The sequence below is a fragment of the Pollachius pollachius genome, assembly GCF_949987615.1.
Source record: "Pollachius pollachius genome assembly, chromosome: 5".
Taxonomy (NCBI): Eukaryota; Metazoa; Chordata; class Actinopteri; order Gadiformes; family Gadidae; genus Pollachius; species Pollachius pollachius.
Window position 1 is genome coordinate 25167037 of NC_136938.1, and position 20216 is coordinate 25187252.

General features: G+C 48.5%; 1 protein-coding gene across 2 annotated transcripts in view; it reads left to right on the top strand.

Annotated features, from left to right (window-relative positions):
* Positions 1 to 19644, top strand: part of LOC307075879 (multiple C2 and transmembrane domain-containing protein 2-like) — a 27024-nt gene extending 7380 nt beyond the window's left edge. The window contains exons 3-23 of one of the 2 annotated variants that reach the window (XM_079736607.1): positions 941 to 985; positions 1769 to 1865; positions 2241 to 2383; positions 2631 to 2707; positions 3707 to 3821; positions 4097 to 4129; positions 5169 to 5333; positions 5950 to 6080; positions 7390 to 7576; positions 8182 to 8275; positions 8361 to 8463; positions 8957 to 9059; positions 9529 to 9630; positions 10360 to 10434; positions 11441 to 11560; positions 14815 to 14928; positions 15562 to 15597; positions 16162 to 16271; positions 16827 to 16936; positions 17792 to 17889; positions 18800 to 19644. In XM_079736607.1, the coding sequence (XP_079592733.1) occupies positions 941 to 985; positions 1769 to 1865; positions 2241 to 2383; positions 2631 to 2707; positions 3707 to 3821; positions 4097 to 4129; positions 5169 to 5333; positions 5950 to 6080; positions 7390 to 7576; positions 8182 to 8275; positions 8361 to 8463; positions 8957 to 9059; positions 9529 to 9630; positions 10360 to 10434; positions 11441 to 11560; positions 14815 to 14928; positions 15562 to 15597; positions 16162 to 16271; positions 16827 to 16936; positions 17792 to 17889; positions 18800 to 18874 (2133 nt within the window). In that variant the 3' untranslated portion in view covers positions 18875 to 19644. The remainder of the gene's footprint in view (positions 1 to 940; positions 986 to 1768; positions 1866 to 2240; positions 2384 to 2630; positions 2708 to 3706; positions 3822 to 4096; positions 4130 to 5168; positions 5334 to 5949; positions 6081 to 7389; positions 7577 to 8181; positions 8276 to 8360; positions 8464 to 8956; positions 9060 to 9528; positions 9631 to 10359; positions 10435 to 11440; positions 11561 to 14814; positions 14929 to 15561; positions 15598 to 16161; positions 16272 to 16826; positions 16937 to 17791; positions 17890 to 18799) is intronic. The other variant, XM_079736608.1, reaches the window with a different exon arrangement.
* Positions 19645 to 20216: the final 572 nt, after the last annotated feature.

Below are 20216 nucleotides of genomic sequence, written 5' to 3' on the forward strand. Positions count from 1 at the left end.
TTGTTAACCCACGCTGGGTATGGAGGAGGGAAAGTTGTACTGTCGGGGAATGTTGTGTGTTGGGAACATACCTGCACAGGTACAGCCTTTCAGGTATGCAGGGGGACAGCAGAGAGAGAGAGAGAGAGAGAGAGAGAGAGAGAGAGAGAGAGAGAGAGAGAGAGAGAGAGAGAGAGAGAGAGAGAGAGAGAGAGAGAGAGGGGGGGGGGACTTGGGGTTAGGTGATGGGGAAGGAGGTGGTGCTGGAGGGGGTTCCTGGGTTCTGAGGGTTTCTTTGTTCCTGGAGATATTAGTTTTATGCTTTGATGTGTTTGATGTGGTAGAGTTATTAATGCTCTCTCTCCTCTCCTCCTCTCCACTCTTCTGTCCTTTCCTCTAACCTCCTACCCTCTCCCCTCATATTTCCTCTCCTCTCTCCTCTTCTTCTCCTCCTCTCCTCCCCTCTCAACTCCTCCTGTCTCCCCGTCTCCCTTCTCCCCTCCCTCCTCTCTCCCCGTCTTCCTTCTCCCCTCTCTCCCCTCTCTCCTGTCTCCCCTCTCTCCTCTCTCCCCTCTCCCCTCTCTCCTCTTTCTCCCCTCTCTCTGTCTCCCTTCTCCCCTCTCTCCTCATCTCCCTTCTCCCCTCTCTCTCCTCTCTCCCCATCTCCTTTCTCCCCTCTCTCCCCTCTCTCCTCTCTCTCCTCTCTCTCCTCTCTCCTGTCTCCCCTCTCTCCTCTCTCCCCTCTCCCCTCTCTCCTCTTTCTCCCCTCTCTCCGTCTCCCTTCTCCCCTCTCGCCTCCCTCTCCCCTCTCCCCGTCTCCCTTCTCCCTTCTCCCCTCTCTCCTCTCTCCCCGTCTCCCTTCTCCCCTCTCGCCTCCCTCTCCCCTCTCCCCTCTCCCCGTCTCCCTTCTCCCTTCTCCCCTCTCTCCTCTCTCCCCGTCTCCCTTCTCCCCTCCCCTTAGAACGAGGAGGACCAACAGATGTTCCGGGATGCTGAGGAACAGACGGTAAGTTCTCCCCGTCCTCTGTAGAAGCTTGTAGAATCTGGGAGTCTGTAGCCTGTAGCTTGAGGACGACTTGTGTAGAAGCTTGTAGAATCTAATAGACCGTAGATTGTAGTTTATGGACGACTTGTGTAGAAGCTTGTAGAATCTGGGAGACCCAGCAACCTGCTGCCCAGTGACATGTTTACTAGCACACATGGTCACTTTTCTTATGTCTGCTTCTATTAGTTTTGTTTTGTACTATTTTCAGGCCTTTACATTATGTGTTACAACATGTTTAGCTTTATATTATATGCTACTACCTGTACGCATTTCTTTTATATTTTACTACCTGTTTGCCTACCGAAACAGCAATAGTCAATTCAGTTAGTGAAATAAATAACATAATAACATATGAAATAGTTCATTTTACCATGTAACATGCAACATGGATTCATACAATCACATTGCATTGGATAGAATAATCAAATCTATTTTCAAATCTAAGTTTGTGTTTTCCTGTATGTGCATGTGTGTGTGTGTCTGTGTGTTTGTGTGTGTGTGCGCATGTTTGCATGCGTGCCTGTCTGTATGCGTGTGTGTGCACGCTCACGCATGTATGTGAGTGTGTGTGTGTTTGTGTGTGTGTCTGTGTCTCTGTGCGTCTGTGTGTGTTTGTGTGCATGTGTGTGTGTGTGTGTGTGTTTCCGTGTGTGTGCATGTGTGTGTGTGTTTGCGTGTGTGTGTGTGTGTGTGTGCATGTGTGTGTGCGTGTGTGTGTGTGTGTTTGCGTGTGTGTGTGTCCAGGGTGACATGGCGTTGGGTTCTCCCAGCTACTATAGCTCTTTCCTGCTGACCATCAACCTGAGGGAGGGCCGCAACCTGGTCATCAGAGACCGCTGTGGTAGGCACCAGAACCACCTTCTAGAACCTTCCAGAACCTTCTGGACCCTCCTAGAACCTCCCAATCCAACACTGCTCTGACCCTTTTCATCATTACATCTTCACTACCTCATCATCATCATCATCATCATCATTATATCATCATCTTTGTCATTAAGTTATCATCGTCATTGATAATCACATAGGGATTATGTTTGAATTATTGTGCCGGGACAGTTTAAAAGGATACTAAGTATTTCTGGTTCTTGGGTCCTCTCATGGTTCATGTCGTCTCTTCAAACCTAATGGATATAAGTATTTTTTGTATTTTTTTATTGCATTTTTTCAGTATGCATTATGCTACTATGCTTACAATGTGCTGTTTGTTTTTCTCCAGGGACCAGCGACCCGTACGTGAAGTTCAAGCTGGAGGGGAAGACCTTCTACAAGAGCAGGGTGATCTACAAGAATCTGAATCCAGCGTGGAACGAGTCCTTCGTCCTGCCCATCAAAGATCTGGAGCAGGTCCTCCACATCAACGTGAGTCTGCTGCCCCCTGCTGGTGGGTCCCCGGTGAGGCAGTCCATGAGACCGGAATCAGGAACACACTGTGTCTTACCATAACCCTGTCTGACCATACTGTGTATGACCGTAGCGGTCTTAATGCCGGCTCTAGCTGCTGTGCTAGAGGCAGTAACACTAACTGGTAATTGCTAGAACAAAACCAGACTGTGTTTACCCAGAATGCTCTTTAACTCTGTGCATTAACATTACTCTGTGATGCTAGGTGTACGACCGCGACCTGACCTCCGATGACTTCATGGGCTCGGCCAGCGTCCTTCTGAGTGAACTGGAGATGAACAAGTGAGTCAATCACTACTCTGCAACAATTTTAGGGTGGGAGCACTTTCTCTTCATCTTTTTAAGGGGCTGTATGACCTACTTATATAATTAATAATAAAATAGGAATGAATAATTAATACTTGTAACATATAAACAATGTTGATTATGATTCAAGGTATTATTGGTATTATTATAGAATATAGTGATCAGTGGATTTTACAGTGTAAATGGCTGTTATACAGGGACTTGTACGTTTGATTGGATAGCGAACAGGCCAGACAGGACAGTGAAGAGAGACAGGACAGTGTAGAGAGACAGGCTAGGGAAGAGAGACAGGACAGGGAAGTGAGACAGGACAGTGAAGAGAGACAGGACAGCGGAGAGAGACAGGACAGTGGAGAGAGACAGGACAGGGAAGAGAGACAAAACAGTGAAGAGAGACAGGACAGTGAAGGAGACAGGCCAGGGAAGAGAGACAGGCCAGGGAAGCGAGACAGGCCAGGGAAGAGAGACAGGACAGGGAAGCGAGACAGGACAGTGGAGAGAGACAGGACAGGGAAGCGAGACAGGCCAGGGAAGAGAGACAGGCCAGGGAAGAGAGACAGGCCAGGGAAGCGAGACAAAACAGTGAAGAGAGACAGGACAGGGAAGAGAGACAGGACAGGGAAGAGAGACAGGACAATGAAGAGAGACAGGCCAGGGAAGAGAGACAGGCCAGGGAAGAGAGACAGGACAGGGAAGCGAGACAGGACAGTGGAGAGAGACAGGACAGGGAAGAGAGACAGGACAATGGAGAGAGACAGGCCAGGGAAGAGAGACAGGCCAGGGAAGCGAGACAGGACAGTGGAGAGAGACAGGACAGTGGAGATGGACACACACAAAGAGAGAGACAGTGACATCTAGCTCAGGCCACCGGCGGGAATCGAACCGGGGTGGCTGGTAGCTAGCGGGCGTGTCGCCTGGGCTTTAGGGGCCGAGCTCCCAGTGAAGTGGGCCCTCCTGCCTGTGTCCCCTCCCCAGGAGCAACGAGCTGAGCCTGGCCCTGGACGACCCCAACAGCCTGGAGGCCGACATGGGGAGCCTCCTGCTGGACATGAAGCTCTCCCCGCGGGACCCCGACAGCAGCTCCTCGTCTGTAAGTCGGCGCCTGGGGTCAGAGGTCACTTGTGCATGTTTTCACTCTCCCCGTGGTGTCTGTGTATGTGTTATTTGTTTGTTCACGCAAAAAAAAACGTGTGTTTTTCGCCTGTGTTTGTGTGAGTTATTTGCATGCATACTCATCACTTATTGTTCGTGGCTGTGTGTGTGTGTGTGTTTGTGTGTGTGTGTGTGTGTGTGTGTGTGTGTGTTTGCATGCTTTCTAACCAGCATGTCATTCTGTTGTGCACCTAACATGCATGCTCCCTGCAGCGCTGGCCTCACAAACGAAAGAACAACTCTTTGGTAAGACCACACACAAACACGCACCCGCACACTCGCACGCACACACAAGCGCACACCCACGCACACATGTCGAAGGAGAGGCTGCTCTGATGTAACTGCTCGTCGTATTGCTCCACACAAAACGATTCTATGTTCCCTAATGTCCTAATGTGGTTTTAATCTCCCTGATCTCCTCTCTCGTCTCGTCTCGTCTTGTCCTGTCTATTGTCTCTCCTCCTCTCTCCCCTCACTCTGCCTCCTCTTCTCTCCCTCTCCTCCTCTCCTCCCACCTCTCCTCTCCTCCTCTCCTCCCCTCCCCTCTCCTCCTCCCCCTCCATCTCCTCCTCCCTCTCCTCCCCCCTCATACCCCTCCTCACCTCCTCCTCCCCTCTCCTCCTCCCCTCTCCTCCTCCCCTCCCCTCTCCTCCTCCCGCTCCTCCCCTCCCCTCTCCTCCTCCCTCTCCTCCCCCCTCATACCCCTCCTCCCCTCCCCTCTCCTCCTCCCTCTCCTCCCCTCCCCTCTCCTCCTCCCTCTCCTCCCCCCTCATACCCCTCCTCACCTCCTCCTCCCCTCCCCTCTCCTCCTCACCTCCTCCTCCCCTCCCCTCTCCTCCTCCCTCTCCTCCCCCTCCCTCTCCTCCTCCCGCTCCTCCCCCCTCATACCCCTCCTCACCTCCTCCTCCCCTCCCCTCTCCTCCTCCCGCTCCTCCCCTCCCCTCTCCTCCTCCCTCTCCTCCCCCCTCATACCCCTCCTCACCTCCTCCTCCCTCCCCTCTCCTCCTCCCTCTCCTCCCCTCCCCTCTCCTCCTCCCTTTCCTCCCCCTCCCTCTCCTCCTCCCGCTCCTCCCCCCTCCCTCTCCTCCTCCCTTTCCTCCCCCTCATACCCCTCCTCACCTCCTCCTCCCTCCCCTCTCCTCCTCCCTCTCCTCCCCCCTCATACCCCTCCTCACCTCCTCCTCCCTCCCCTCTCCTCCTCCCTCTCCTCCCCCCTCATACCCCTCCTCACCTCCTCCTCCCCTCCCCTCTCCTCCTCCCTCTCCTCCCCCCTCTCCTCTCCCAGTCTAATAAGCCGTACAACGCGCGTCTGGCCGAGGTGTTGAGGAAGGGCCAGCTGTGGACCAGCGTGGTGGTGGTGACCCTGGTGGGGGCCAGGGGCCTGGAGGTGGACAGCCCCGGGGACCTGTTCGTCCGTCTCCGCTTCGGAGACCAGAGGCACAAGAGCAAGGTGCTGCGCAACACAAGGACGAGTAAACACACCGAGGAAGGGACTGCTACAGAGCGCTCAAAGGGGGCATGTTACACCACCAGGTGTGAGTGTGATTAGCCCTCACAAGCCGTTTCGAAGATCTGCCCCTTCTGACATCACTAGTGATCTGTGCTGGATAGATGAGCAACGTTTGCTTCAGTCCACTGGGTAGGCCGGTAGGCTGATCCATCCAGCACACATCTAGGTGGACACGCCCACTTGTTATGTCATAAGGGGCAGATTTTCGAAACGGCTTGTAATGGCTGATCACACTCACACCTGGTGGTGTAATATGTCCCATTTAGGAAAGGTTTAGGTTATAAGGACTTGATTGATAAAGAGGGGATTTGTGGTGGAAATAACAAATGTTTAGCTTGTCTTTTCAACACGACAATCTTGACTTTGTTCACCAATTTGGCGCCTTTAACTGATTTGGTTTTACTTACATCTCGTTTTATTCGGCACATGCTTCTCGTGTTCCAATGTGGAGAACAGATGCTATGGTTAGCGTCAGTACAACACCAAATCATTTAGCAGACATATCGACGCACTCTTCAACCTCGTGTTTTCAAACTCCCACAATGCCTTTCTGCAGAACCACTTCAAAACGGTCAACCCCCAGTGGAGGGAGAGGTTCAGCTTCAACCAGTTCGCTGACACAACGGGGATCCTGGAGGTGGAGCTGTGCACCAAGCTGGGAACCCGCAACCATGAGATACTGACAGGGTAGGTCCTCCTCCTGTCCTCCAGCTCACTCCTCCTGTCCTCCAGCTCACTCCTCCTGTCCTCCAGCTCACTCCTCAGCTCCTCCAGCTCACTCCTCCTGTCCTCCAGCTCACTCCTTACCTCCTCCCTCTCACTCCTCACCTCGTCCCTCTCAATCCTCACCTCTTCCCTCTCACTCCTCTTCTCCTCCATATCACTCCTCACAAGGAGACACTCCTCACCTCCTCCCTCTCACTCCTCACCTCCTCCCTCTCACTCCTCACCTCCTCCACCTCACTCCTCAGCTCCTCCATCTCACTCCTCACCTCCTCCACCTCACTCCTCAGCTCCTCCCTCTCACTCCTCACCTCCTCCCTCTCACTCCTCACCTCCTCCCTCTCACTCCTCACAAGGAGACACTCCTCACCTCCTCCCTCTCACTCCTCAGCTCCTCCCCCTCCCTCACATCCTCCATCTCACTCCTCACCTCCCGTCTCACTCCTCACCTCCTCCATCTCACTCCTCACCTCCTCCGTCTCACTCCTCACAAGGAGACACTCCTCACCTCCTCCCTCTCACTCCTCACCTCCTCCATCCCACTTCTCACCTCCTCCCTCTTACTCCTCAGCTCCTCCCTCTCACTCCTCAGCTCCTCCCTCTCACTCCTCACCTCCTCCATCTCACTCCTCACCTCCTCCATCTCACTCCTCACCTCCTCCGTCTCACTCCTCAGCTCCTCCCTCTCACTCCTCACCTCCTCCTTCTCACTCCTCACAAGGAGACACTCCTCACCTCCTCCATCCCACTTCTCACCTCCTCCATCTCACTCCTCACCTCCTCTTTCTCACTCCTCAGCTCCTCCCTCTCACTCCTCAACTCCTCCATATCACTCCTCACAAGGAGACACTCCTCACCTCCTCCCTCTCACTCCTCACCTCCTCCCTCTCACTCCTCACCTCCTCCCTCTCACTCCTCACCTCGTCCCTCTCAATCCTCACCTCCTCCAGCTCACTTCTCACCTCCTCCATCTAACTCCTCACAAGGAGACACTCCTCACCTCCTTCTCACTCCTCACAAGGAGACACTCCTCACCTCCTTCTCACTCCTCACCAGGAGACACTCCTTACCTCCTCCATGTCACGCCTTACCAGGAGACACTCGCATCATCTCCTCCTCTATCACTCCCTCAGAACAAGAGAACATTCTCAACACATGCCCAATGTTACTGTTTTTTGTGTGTCTGTGTGTGTGTTATATGCCTACGTGTGTGTGTGTGTGTGTGTTATATGCCTACGTGTGTGTGTGTGTGTGTGTGTGTGTGGCTGTACAGGTTTGAGGTGGACATCTCCATCCTACCCATGAACAAGAACCAGCAGTTCAAGGCAGAGCTGGGCCAGAGCGGCGGCTACATGCTGTTCCTGGTGTCCCAGAGCGCGTGCAGTGGTGTGTCCATCTCCGACCTGGCCGCCGCGCCCCTCGCCGCCGGGGAGGAGAGGGAGAACCAGCTGGAGAAATACGTGAGTCTGCCCTCTGTCTCCAGCGGCCACTGTGGATGTCATCGGTTTGGCGTCAATTCACTTGGGCCTAATTCAATTGATTAAAAACACACGGAAGAGTATGTGAATTTTATAGGAGTTGGGAATTCTGACTACAATCTCGGAATCCTGAGATTAAAGTCGGAATTCAGAGTTTAAATTTAGAATTCTGAGAATTTAGTCAGAACTCCAAACAAATAATCACATGTGGCCCTAATCCTCTTCTGTAAAAACAAACGCCTCTCGGCCATAGGGTTAAATATGATTTAGGTAGATTGGTTGTGATCGAATAGTTCAAAGGTCAAGACCAGATATAGAAGTAGGCCTCAGCTTCTTCCCCTTTGAGACACCTCTACGCCACTACAATATTAATAATGATAATCTGAATAATTCAAAGGAAAACATTTGTGGTATGGTGATGGTGAAGGTGAAGGTGTCCTCAAGGGTTCCTTCAGTCATACTGGTGGGGCTCCGGGGGACATAAGACTTACAACGTCTGAGAAACGCTGCTCTACTCCGATCCGGAACCCGACTCCACGAGGTGTGTTCAAACCACCGCTGTGTGCGTGTTGCATGTGTGTCCACAGAGGCTGACGAAGTCCTTCGAGAACCTAGGAGACATCGGTTATCTCCAGGTGAAGATCCTCAGGGCCACAGATCTGCTAGCTGCAGATCTCAACGGTACGGAATATATTCTCCACATCACAAACATTCTCTTTCAGGACATCAGCCGTCTGAAATCAGTTCTCTGTTGTTTCTTCTCCAGGAAAGAGCGATCCGTTCTGCGTTCTGCAGTTGGGGAACGACCGGCTGCAGACCCACACCATCTACAAGACCCTGAATCCTGAGTGGAATGAAGTCTTCACCTTGTACGTCTGGCCGGAAGCCTTCTGCAGTTGATAAAGTCACTTCTTTCCACAGTGACTTTTTTAGATTTATGTAATTGGCGGCTGGGGGAAGGCATCTCGCTCTCGGGTGCCTGATAGTCAGGCTAAAGACATTGAGGTTGGAACCAAGTATGATTTAATTGGAAATACACAACAGTAATAAGCAGATTTGGGTTGCTGGTTTCTAAGGCATTCTGGAGCAAGATGCCTACAAGTAAACCACTGCTTTTCGGGTTCAAACCCAGAAGATTTAAGCACCCTCAACACTAGACTATGGTTGCTTGTTGCTCTGCATGTCGATGAAGTAGTTGCTGGTGAGGACGATTATGACGATGTTTACGTTATCGTGATGACGATGAGGATGGTAACCACTGTTACGAGGAAGATAGCCGTGTTGTAATGATGGTGTTCTTGTGTTGTTATTGTTGCGTGGTTGTTGTCAAGGATGTTTGCATGTGTTTCTGTTCCTCTTAAGTCCCATCAAGGACGTCCACGAAGTTCTGGAGGTTACTATTTTCGATGAGGACGGAGACAAGGCACCCGACTTCCTGGGGAAAACTGCCATACCCCTCCTGATGGTAAGGCAACCGTTTAGTTCAACTAACACTTAGTCCAGCTAACATATAGTCCAGCTAAATCATAGTCCAGCTACCTCATAGTCTATCTTACATTTAGTCCAGCTAACTCTCAGTCCAGCCAACTCATAGTCCAGCTAACATATAGTCCAGCTAACTCTCAGTCCAGCTAACATATAGTCCAGCTAACTCTCAGTCCAGCTAACATATAGTCCAGCTAACTCTCAGTCCAGCTAACAATTATTTCAGCTAAATCGCAGTCTAACTAACTCTCTTAAGTGCTTCCAGTTTCTCAAACAGTTTGCTTATCTCCGGAAAGATTTTTCTTCTTGAAAGCAACAATGTTTTGTAATCTCACTTTCGTAGCATTCCAAGGCAGACATACGTGTTTCCCTGAGGAGTTCAATTGCTCCTTACTGTCTGTCTGATCCCTGTTCTGTCTCTGTCTCTCTGGTGACCTGTCTGTCTGCAGGCCCCCAACAGGCAGCAGATCAACCTGCCCCTGAAGAAGGAGAACCTGGGCTCCCTCTCCAAGGGGGTCCTCAGCCTGGAGCTGGAGCTGCTGTTCAACCCGGTAGGTGGAGCCCACCGGGTTACCTGCGGTGTAGACCAACCTCAACCAGATGAAACTAAAAAGAATTCACAAAAACACAACCTCTAGGTGTTGGCTGGTAACCTGTAATGTAGACGTATGGGTCATCATCAAACCCCAAGGTGTTATGGGGGTTTTGAGATTCTGGGAAACATGACCATCTGGAGGGTTTGGTTGGTGGGGGAGGGGGGGAATCGGGAGCAGATGGGCGTTTAGCCCATCCCGTGAGCTCAGTGGAGATGGAGGAGCTGCTAGCGGCTAAACAGCTAGTAGATTAGCGGTAGCGCCGATGCCGCGGCTGTCACCAGTGATATGGCTGACTGCCTGTGTGTCTGTCCCCGGGTTTGTCTGTCTGTGTGTGTCTCTGTCTGTCTGTCTTTGTGTGTCTCTGTCCGTGTGTGTCTGTCTTTCTGTCTTTGTGAGTCTCCGTCCGTGTGTGTGTCTGTGTGTATGCCTGTCTTCCTTCCTGCCTGCCTGTCTAACCTTCTGCCTGTCTGTTTGTCTGTCTTTGTGTGTCTCTGTCCGTGTGGCTGTCTTTGTGTGTCTCTGTCCGTGTGTGTGTGTCTGTGTGTGTGCCTGTCTTCCTTCCTGTCTGTCCGTCTGTTTGTCTGTCTTTGTGAGTCTCCGTCGGTGTGTCTGTCTGTGTGTATGCCTGTCTTCCTTCCTGCCTGCCTGTCTAACTTTCTGTCTGTCTGTCTGTGTTGTGACCAGGTCCGAGCGAGCGTGAGGACCTTCTCGCCCAGGGAGACGAGGTTCATGGAGGACAATCCCAAGTTCTCTAAAAAGGTGAGACCACCAAAACGAACAAAGTCTGACTCACAGTTTACTGTTGTTCCGTCTCAGAACCTTAACATCGAACCCGCTCTGAGCCGCTTCCAACGCTTCGATGGGTAAACAAACGCAGGGGTCGGGTCAGAGGTCATAGCCTATGACCACGCACCAACCAAAACCATGTTTGCCATGATGACCTGAGGCTGGTCAACAGTATGAAACATTTAAATGGAAAGAAACATTCATACATGCTCTGGTCCAGGGTGGTTCTCCTTAAGAGGCGGGGGTTATTTATATTCATGATACTCTCCATGTGATGTTGAATAGTTTTTCATTGGATACCCATTCCCTTATGTGTTACCATCATTTACATTAACATTTACATTTGGGACATTTAGTGGACGCTTTTATCCAAAGCGACTAAAAATAAGTACATTTGTACGAAACAGTAGAAACAACAATATATCGCTGTCGGTATAGTAGGACATTTATAGAACCAAGTGCCGGGCGCTTACAATAGCTGGGTTAACCTAGCCTGGGTACCCCCCCGCCCATTCTCCCGGCGAATTGAGTTTGCCCTGCACATGGGTCTGGAGAAGAGCAATACATTTCTTTCTGCTTCCGATACATTTTTGCGGGAGCCAATCACAAAGCTGGCTTTTCCCCTTGGCGCACTATTGGCTGGTTTAACACAACGAAGACAGGGAAGCAACGGCAAGCAGCCAACCGCGTACAGAGTCCGTTGAGCTAGGCCCTTTGATCAAGCCTCTTGTGCTGATGAAAATGACGGCAGCTTCCCCAGACCAACGTGCCGTCTACGATTGGCTGGTTTTGTCTGGTAACAGCCAGGCTAGGGTTAACCCGTTCCCCGTATACAACAGAGATAGCTAGGATAAGATAATGATGATGATCATCATTGTCATCATCCAGATGATAACTGCTTACCTATCACTGAGACCCATCCATCCAGTTTGTACCAGATGGATCTTGCTGTTAACTGGCTGTGTTGCGCCCGCTCCAGATTCTGGGCCGTAACATCACGCGCGTGCGGACGCTGATCCGGGCGGTGCTGTCCACGTGGCGCTACGTCAAGAGCTGCTTCCAGTGGGAGAACACCCAGAGGAGCATCACCGCCTTCCTGGTGAGGAGACAACCCTCTCTCTCTCTCTCTCTCTCTCTCTCTCTCTCTCTCTCTCTCTCTCTCTCTCTCTCTCTCTCTCTCTCTCTCTCTCTCTCTCTCTCTCTCTCTCTCTCTCTCTCTCTCTCTCTCTCTCTCTCTCTCTCTCTCTCTCTGGGTCTATGCCTCTCCTTCGCTCTACCTCTTTTTCTCTCTCTTTTTCTCTTGCTCGCTCACTCTCTCAATTAAATTCAATTCAATAAAAGCTTTATTCACATGGGAAACCAACATTTACATGGCCAAAGAAACTGAAGTCTCTCTTACCCTCTCTCTCTCTCTTTCTCTCTCTCTCTCTCTCTCTCTCTGAGTCGCTATGTCTCTCTGTGTGCGTATGTGTGTGTTCCTCTTTATCTATCTATCTATCTCTCTCTCTCTCTCCCCCCCCCCCCCCTCTTTCTCTCTCTCTCTCTGTCTCTCTCTTTCTCATATAGTATTGAGAGGTATTTTCCTGTGGTAAAATGTAAAATACTAAAATACACATGTAAACAATATGGTAAAAAAGGTGTGCGGGTCGAGCAGTTGCCGCGGAGACGTCTGTTAGCGGTAGTTTGGCTCCGCTGCGGTAGCGATGCGTGACGCCCTCGATCGTCTCTTCAAAAAACAAACCACGCTGCTGTGATTCCACCATCCCATATATCCCTCCAGACAGATATGGTCGTTTCCTCCCATCTGTGTTCGTTGTGTCAGCTTTCTGTCCGTCTGTCTGACCGTCTGACAGACTTGAAGGTAAACAGGGGGACTGACAGATAATGGGCAGACAGACGGACAGAAAGCTGACACCGATTGGAAGACAGTAGCCTACCATATCTTTCGGGGGGGGGGGGATAAACTGGATTGTGATAGTGTGTTTGAGTCTCATCTGGAGAAAGTAAGAGTCCCAATGGAGACGAGTCTATTTTTACTCTCTTTCCCTGACAACTCATTACGCTGTTAACAAGCCGGCAACGCTGAAATCAAAAATGGTATGACCCGGGAACTCAACGGACGGCAGACAGACAGACAGACAGACTGTAATCATCTCGATAGGATCAAGGCTATCGATAGCCCCGGGCCCGTCCCACCTGCAGCGGACCCATACATACTAAACAGGGTCACGGAGAGTTCTTAGTGCTGTAATACTGCTGTCCACCAGGTGGCGGTAAAGGTCCTGGTATCGTATACACGGGGGAGAATTTCTTCCAGGAAAGTTTCCTGGAGACATAAAACGGGTCCAGCTGGTTCTGTTGGCTGTGTGTGGTCTGGTACACTCTCTGGTACACTCGGGTACAGTCTGGGAGAAACTCACACTCTGGTGCTTACTCTGGTGTACAGTGCACACACTGCTTCTGGTTTATTAGAACCCAGGAAGGTGAAGGTCCAACCGGAACCAGTCCAGCTAGAATTGATTACATTAATCCCAGAACTGAAATTAGTTTGTAACCGAAGCATACATGAAAATAAATATATTTAAATATTGTTATAAGTTGATTTGATGATAAACTGGTCCTATATTGAAAAATACATGATAAAAATGGTAGAAATGTCACAAATAGAATTAATAATAAAGTCAAATAAATAAACCTTTAATTGACAATATGATATGCAATCAAATATGTACAGAAGTGGTGCAAATATGAATGAAACTCCAGTAAATATTAAAGATACATATTTCTCTGTGAAATGATTATTTTGTATTGCTTTGAATTCACACACACACACACACACACACACACACACACACACACACACACACATTATTTGAGTGTTGTTCTCGTCTTGGGGGCCATCTGTGCTGTTTTCACACTCATTTTAAGTAGACATGGTCATATTTAGGACATGATTTTTGGTAGATGCATGAATATTTGACATATGAGTCAACATTTGCTAAATGTATTTCAATATATTTGGTATTATGATCCAGTAGCTGTTTAAATATGGTAGGGTCTGTTCATATTTGGTCGATGTAGTTGCTAGTTAATATTTGCTTGACGTCCCAATATTGTGAGGGTGTGTTGAGATTGTTGGCGATGTGTTAGATGTGGTTGGTTTTGTGTTAATCATATTTGTTTGACATGTTAATATGTGGTAGCTGTGTTAATGTGTTTTAGTGCATTTGGTCGTTGTGTTAATATCGGGTAGCGGTGTTGGTGTATTTTTGCAGTTGTGTTAACATGAGCTAAGTGTGATAATACGTGTTATCATTTTCAATTGGTCAACACACAGTAAACAGAGCAGGTTAGGCTCCTCCCCCTCAGGTCAGGGTGACATTCCTGCAGCATTAGTATCTGCTTTCCCTGTCTCTGTCAGTCTCTCTGTCTGTCTCTCTCGCTCTGTCTCTCGCTGTCTGTCTGTCTCTCTCTCTCTCTCTCTCTCTCTCTCTCTCTCTCTCTCTCTCTCTCTCTCTCTTTGTCTCTGTCTCTCTATCGCGCTTTCTCATCCCCTCTCTCGCTCCGTCTCTCGTTCGCTCTTTCTCTGTCTTTGGGTGTAGAATCAGGAGGTGTGTGTGTGTGTGTGTGTGTGTGTGTGTGTGTGTGTGTGTGTGTGTGTGTTGTGGGACCAGAAGCGGGGGGGGGGGGGGGGGGGGGGCTGAGCGCCTCAGGGTCTCCTGTATCGGGGAGGCGTGAGCAGGCGGTCTGAGCCTGGCCCCTTCAGAAGGTCTGGGGTCACGAGGTCAATCCTCCATCCAGCCGGCTGCCGCCCCGCACAGCGATAAAAGAAAACCTATGTGTGTCTGTGTGTGTGTGTGTGTGTGTTTGTGTGTGTGTGTGTGTGTGTGTGTTTAAGAGTCTGTGAATGTGTTTGTCGGTGAGCGGGTTATTGTGTGTGTTTATAGTGTCATAGAAAGATAGAGAGAGAGAAACAAAGACAAATATATTTATGTATAATTTTTAATATTATATATTCTTTCTATACTTTCTAAGCATTTCAACTATATGAATATTAATTTTGATTGAATAGGGTTATTCTTCTGTATAATAACAATACAGCAGAGGACAAAATATGAATACCATTGTAGTATCAAATCTATATAAAAAAAAAAGAAGTATCTCAAACTAATTCATTACATTTTGTGGAACAATCCCAACTCTGATATGAAATTGAAAACATAATACATAACATAATCGATGAGATATTTCTTTGTAAATAAGGAGCTGGACACTGTATTGCTCATGGGCTCCGGGGCAGACTGCCTGAGTCCTGTATGTCTTCTAACCTGAGTCACCTTTGACCCTGGCCAGGTGTTTCTTCTGACGGTCTGGAACTTCAGCTTCTGCATGCTGCCCTTCTTCCTGGTGCTGCTCTTCGCCTGGAACTACTTCCAGATCTCCTCCGGGCGCGTGGTCCACGACCTGGTGAGTACCTGGAACCCTCTAGAAGCATCTAGAAACCCTCCTCTCCTCTGATCCTCCACCTCACTCTGCTTCTTCTCCTCTCCCCTATTCTCCTCTTTCCTCTTCTCTCCGCTAATTAATTATTCTGTTCCCCTTTCCTCTCCTCTCCTCTCCTATCCTCCTCTCTCCTCTCCTCTCCTATCCTCCTCTCTCCTCTCCCCTCCTCTCCTCTCCTATCCTCCTCTCTCCTATCCTATCCTCTCCTCTCCTCTCCTCTCTTCTCGATACGGTACGATAGTACTTTATTGCCAGAGCAAGTCTGAAATTTGTCTTGCATCCCTGCAGCTCTATTTAGAGATCAGGACAGGACATCAAAAACAGGACATCAAGGCAAGACCCACAGACAAATTAAAACAAGATACATTATCATCACATTACAACAACAGACGACAACATTTAAGGTCCATTAGCGTGCATTTGGTCTGGGATTAAGTGCCTGATTCAGTTCTCTTTTAATTAGTACTTCACTGCGTTCCTCCTCTCCTCTCTACTTGTCTCCTTGCTTCTCCTCTTCTTCTCACAGACACAAGCCTGCGCCTGAGTGTGTGCAAACGTGTGTGTGGATGCTTTTTTAACTCATCCTCTTGTTTCCAGGACAACATAGACGTGGGAGATGACGATGACGATGAGGTAGATTTTCTACTCTAATATGGACTACGATTACAGTATTAATACAACACTACCATAAATACTATTACACTACCATGAATATGAATACTACACTACTTCACTACCCATTTTTAGTATTACACTACCATTTTTACTCACACTCTACTACGGTTGGTAATAGAAGTAGTCGTAATTAGTACTACATAACAATAAGCACTATTACTACTCTACCATTAGTATGAGTACTACACTTAATCATTAATTTGAATAATACACTACTATTAGTTGTATTAATACACTACTATTAATACTATTACTACACTTCTATAAGTACTAGTTCTACACTACTATTCATACTATCACTACAATGTTATTAGTACTATTACTACACTACTAGTACTAAGCACTATCCCTCAACTACTATGATGACTCTTACTTTTAAAGTAATAAAAACATTTTTTAGTTAACTTCCAACGTGATAACAATGAACTTTGCCCCATGTCACATGTCATACCGTGCGCTTTAAGCTAATGTTAAACAGTAGAAGGACTGATCTGTGAGTGTGGCGGCTCCTGGGTTCTGCAGGAAGCTGAGAAAAAGGGGCTGATGGAGAAGATCCACATGGTACAGGATACCATCATCACCGTGCAGAACATCCTGGACGATATCGCCTGCTTCGGAGAGAGGATCAAGAAGTACGTGGGCATGGCATTGGGACGGAAGCCGACTTAATGTTGTATCCGTGCATCTCGTTGGTTTTTGGTCTCACCCGTTGTTTACCAGCAAGCTTCTGTTGGTTCAGCTGCAAGAGGAAGGAGAGGTTTACTCTCGTAAGATTGGTCCTGAAACATTTCTGTTTGCTTCAGTTTAATTTCATTTTGATTAAAGATGCAGTCTGTTTTTCATTCATTTTCTTACCGTTTTATATTTAAAAAGTTTGGATTTCTTGTGTCCTTTTTTTAACTCTATTTTAATGATTGTCCTTTGAATATTTGTATATGTTGTGTAAAGCACTATCAAAAGCGTCTGTTTAAATGCTGCTATGTAATAATCCTCAATCCTGAAAAGTCCCAAACAGTCTGTTTAACTATATTTGTTAATTATCATGTCAGAATTTTTAATCCCACTTTCTACAGTCTTTTGTAGAGGTAGAGTTTGATTTAAATGTATCATTGGATTTTGTACATGCAGGCTTTTATTTTGAAACCGAGGCATCTTCAATGCATGAACTGTTCTTTCTGCTTCCTCAGTACTTTCAACTGGTCTGTCCCCTTCCTGTCCAACCTGGCGTTCCTGGTCCTCACCGTGGTCACCATCATCTGCTACTTCATCCCAGTTCGCTACCTAATTCTATTATGGGGTACGTTCCATGTCAGGTTTTAGACACAGGGTCTTCCGTTGGATCCACTGTATCTGTCCCGACATTTTGTAACTGAATTCAGCCTAAAAACATCTCGTCCAGCCGAATGTTGTGGTGAATGTGTGACAACGTTGCTGGTTATGTAAGAACAAGGTGATCAACACACTGTGAGTCAGTGTTGAATTGGATCTGATATAGGAATAGTGTTTGTACGTGTGTGTGTGTGTGTGTGTGTGTGTGTGTGTGTGTGTGTGGGAAAAAAAACGAATACCATTTTTCACCCTCAATCTTTCACCCGTGTTTCTGTATCGTAGGACTTCAATAATTCTCTCTATATTTTTCAGTATATCTTGAGCTCTCTCTCTGACTCTGATTATCAATATTGTGACACTTGAAGCAGTTGCTTTGCTTATTTATTTTAAGTTGTATGCACACAATGATTCTTGCACTTAATGGGGATCTTTCTTAATCAGTGGAACTACTGTGAGTCACATTGGACAAAAGCATCCAAATAAATGTAATGGAATTTAATGTGTTTGTGTATGTGTGAGTGTGAATGTGTGTGTTTTTGTGTTTTCGTGTAGCATGATTCTTAGGATGTGTGTCTTGTATGTCGTGTTACACATATGTATCGCGTGTGTCTCTGTGTCTGTGCGTGTGCGCGTAAGAGTGTGTGTGCGCGTGCGAATGTGTGTGCCCTCCTGTCTCCGCAAATGTCTGTCATGTGTGTTGTGTATGCAGAGCATGTGGTGTGTGTGTGTGTGTGTGTGTGTGTGTGCGACCACAGACATTACCATAATCATGTGTTTGCTGGTTGGCTTCCTGTAACGCTGCCTGCACTGGATTCTGGTTTAGGCATCAATAAATTCACCAAGAAGCTACGGAAGCCCCACGCCATCGAAAACAATGAGCTGCTAGACTTCCTGTCCAGGGTGCCTTCAGATGTAGAGAAGGTAAAGTCTCCTCTCCCTCCTCCCCGCCCCAGGATTACCCTCCCAGGAAGCTTCCGATCCCGTCCCAAGCGGCTCTCTGTGTCGGGGGCTGCTGGCTGTGTAATTAGCCCCCGCCTGTATAATTATCCACCTCCGTGTGATCCCTGCTGGGCCCTTTCTCTCCTTTGTTTTTGGTTGCGCTGCCACCTCCATGCAGGCCGTTTGGGCGCTGTTCCCAGGCTGCTCTCACCTGTGGTGGTGCTGGTTTTGGTGGTGGAGGCGGTGGTGGTGGTGAAAGGCAGTGGTGGTGCTGGTTTTGGTGGTGGTTGTGGTGGTGGTGGTGGTGGTGGTGCAGGCAGTGGTGGTGCTGGTTTTGGTGGTGGTGGTGGAGGCGGTGGTGGTGGTGGTGATGGTGGTGGAGGCGGTGGTGCTGGTGGTGATGGTGGAGTTGTTAAGGTGGTGGTGGTGGAGGCGGTGGTGGTGCTGGTGCTGGTGGTGATGGTGGAGGTGGTGGTGGGCGTGGTGGGATTGGGACTGTCCCCAGTTCTGCTTTATTCTAGTGTTGAAGTACAGCTCACTTATCATCTATCTCCTATCTACTATATCCTACCTCCTATCTCCTAGCTCCTATCTTGTATCTGCAGTCTCCTATATAAGGTCTCCTATCTATATCTCCTATCTCCTATTTCCTTGCTACAATTTACCATCATCCACCCATGTGGTCGCTCCACTCTGGCCTTCTCCCTCTTGACCCCTTTTCCATTCCTCTCCTCCTCTCCTCCTCTCCTCCTCTCATTTCCCCCTCGTCTCATACGCTTTCTCTTCTGTTTTGTGTGTGTACGATTGTGTTCGTGTGTGTGTGTGTGTGTGTACGCATGTGTGTGTGTGTGTGTGTGTGTGTGCATGTCTGTGTGTGTGTGTGCGTGCGCAGGCCCAGTACAGAAACGTCAGGACCACTGCCAGCCCGCAGCACCACAGCATACTGAGGAAGAAGAAGATATCCTAGCCCCTCTTCTGGAGCTGTTTCTGTTGGGGTGCTGGTTCTGTTGGTGGACCCTCCTTCTAGTCCCTGCCAGGGGTCCAGAGAACCCAGGGCTTTCGGGCCCCTCTGGGAAGGTTCTGGAGCACATGGATGTTTCTGGAGGCTGATTGCTTCTCCCGAACAGACATTGACTTGTGATTATGTTACAGGTTTGGGAGCAGAACATGAGGCCGCTGTATGAATGTATATTTCTACTTTATACAAAAGATTCTTTGGAAAACTCTATTTTGTTATTTTAACATTTATGATAGCTTCATGGAACCGATTCTTACAGCACACGAATGCGACCAAAGGAATGTCACTCATGGCCAGAATCCTGTCTGCATCGTGTAACTGGAGTTACCGCGCTGGATATTTTATATACAATACACAAAATGTATATTTTAAGAAAAACATCAAGAATGATTAGGTGTTTTGTTAGTGTAGAAAGTGTTGGATTAGGGGGTTGTAAATTAAGTATTTGTATGTCTCTGCAGCATCCTTGCAGCCCCACTACATTCTTCTCCAGAGAGACAGAGTTTGATCTTAAGAATGAAATTAGAACTTGTCCAAATGAGAACGACTTACTCAGTCTGATTCTATTCCAGCGACTGTCTCATATGCAAGATGTCCGCCATGCTTTGTATTCTACCTTCGCGCTAGCAGTGTAGCACGAGAGCTTCTGGAGGAACATTATTTATTCATATCCTTCTTGTGATCACCATTTCTAAAGGCAATAAACAGTTACGATCTCACACTGTTATCGTCCTCATCCGTCAGAACCACTGCTCTCTCTCTTTTCCTGTCTCTATCTCCCTCTGCTTGTATGGCTGTCTCACCACCCTGTCCCTGTCTGTCTCACAACATTACATCCACCCTCTCTCTGTCTCTGTTGTTTTCTTGGCTCCTCTTGTTCTTTCTCTCAGGCTCTCTTTTCCCCCTACCTCCCTGCATTCTTCTGCAGCATTGTGGGAGTTGGAGTGTTACCTGGCCCTTCTCTACATGAGGTTTGAATGAAGACTCAAACATTCCTCAGCCCACTACCCCAATGTGTCAATCAGCCCCCCCCCCCCCCCCTTGGAAGGGACCAGAACCAGCTGTAGTGTGTGTCCAGAAGATGGAGAGGAGAATACTGTGCAGAACCAGTTTGCCGTGGGTTTGTGTTTGTGTTTGTGTGTGTGTGTGTGTGTGTGTGTGTGTGTGTGTGTGTGTGTGTGTGTGTGTGTGTGTTTGTGGGTGTGTGTGAGGGGTTCTACCACCTTACCAGGAACAGAACGTTGAACAGAACCGGCTGTAGTGGGTTGTGTGTGTGTGTGTGTGTGTGTGT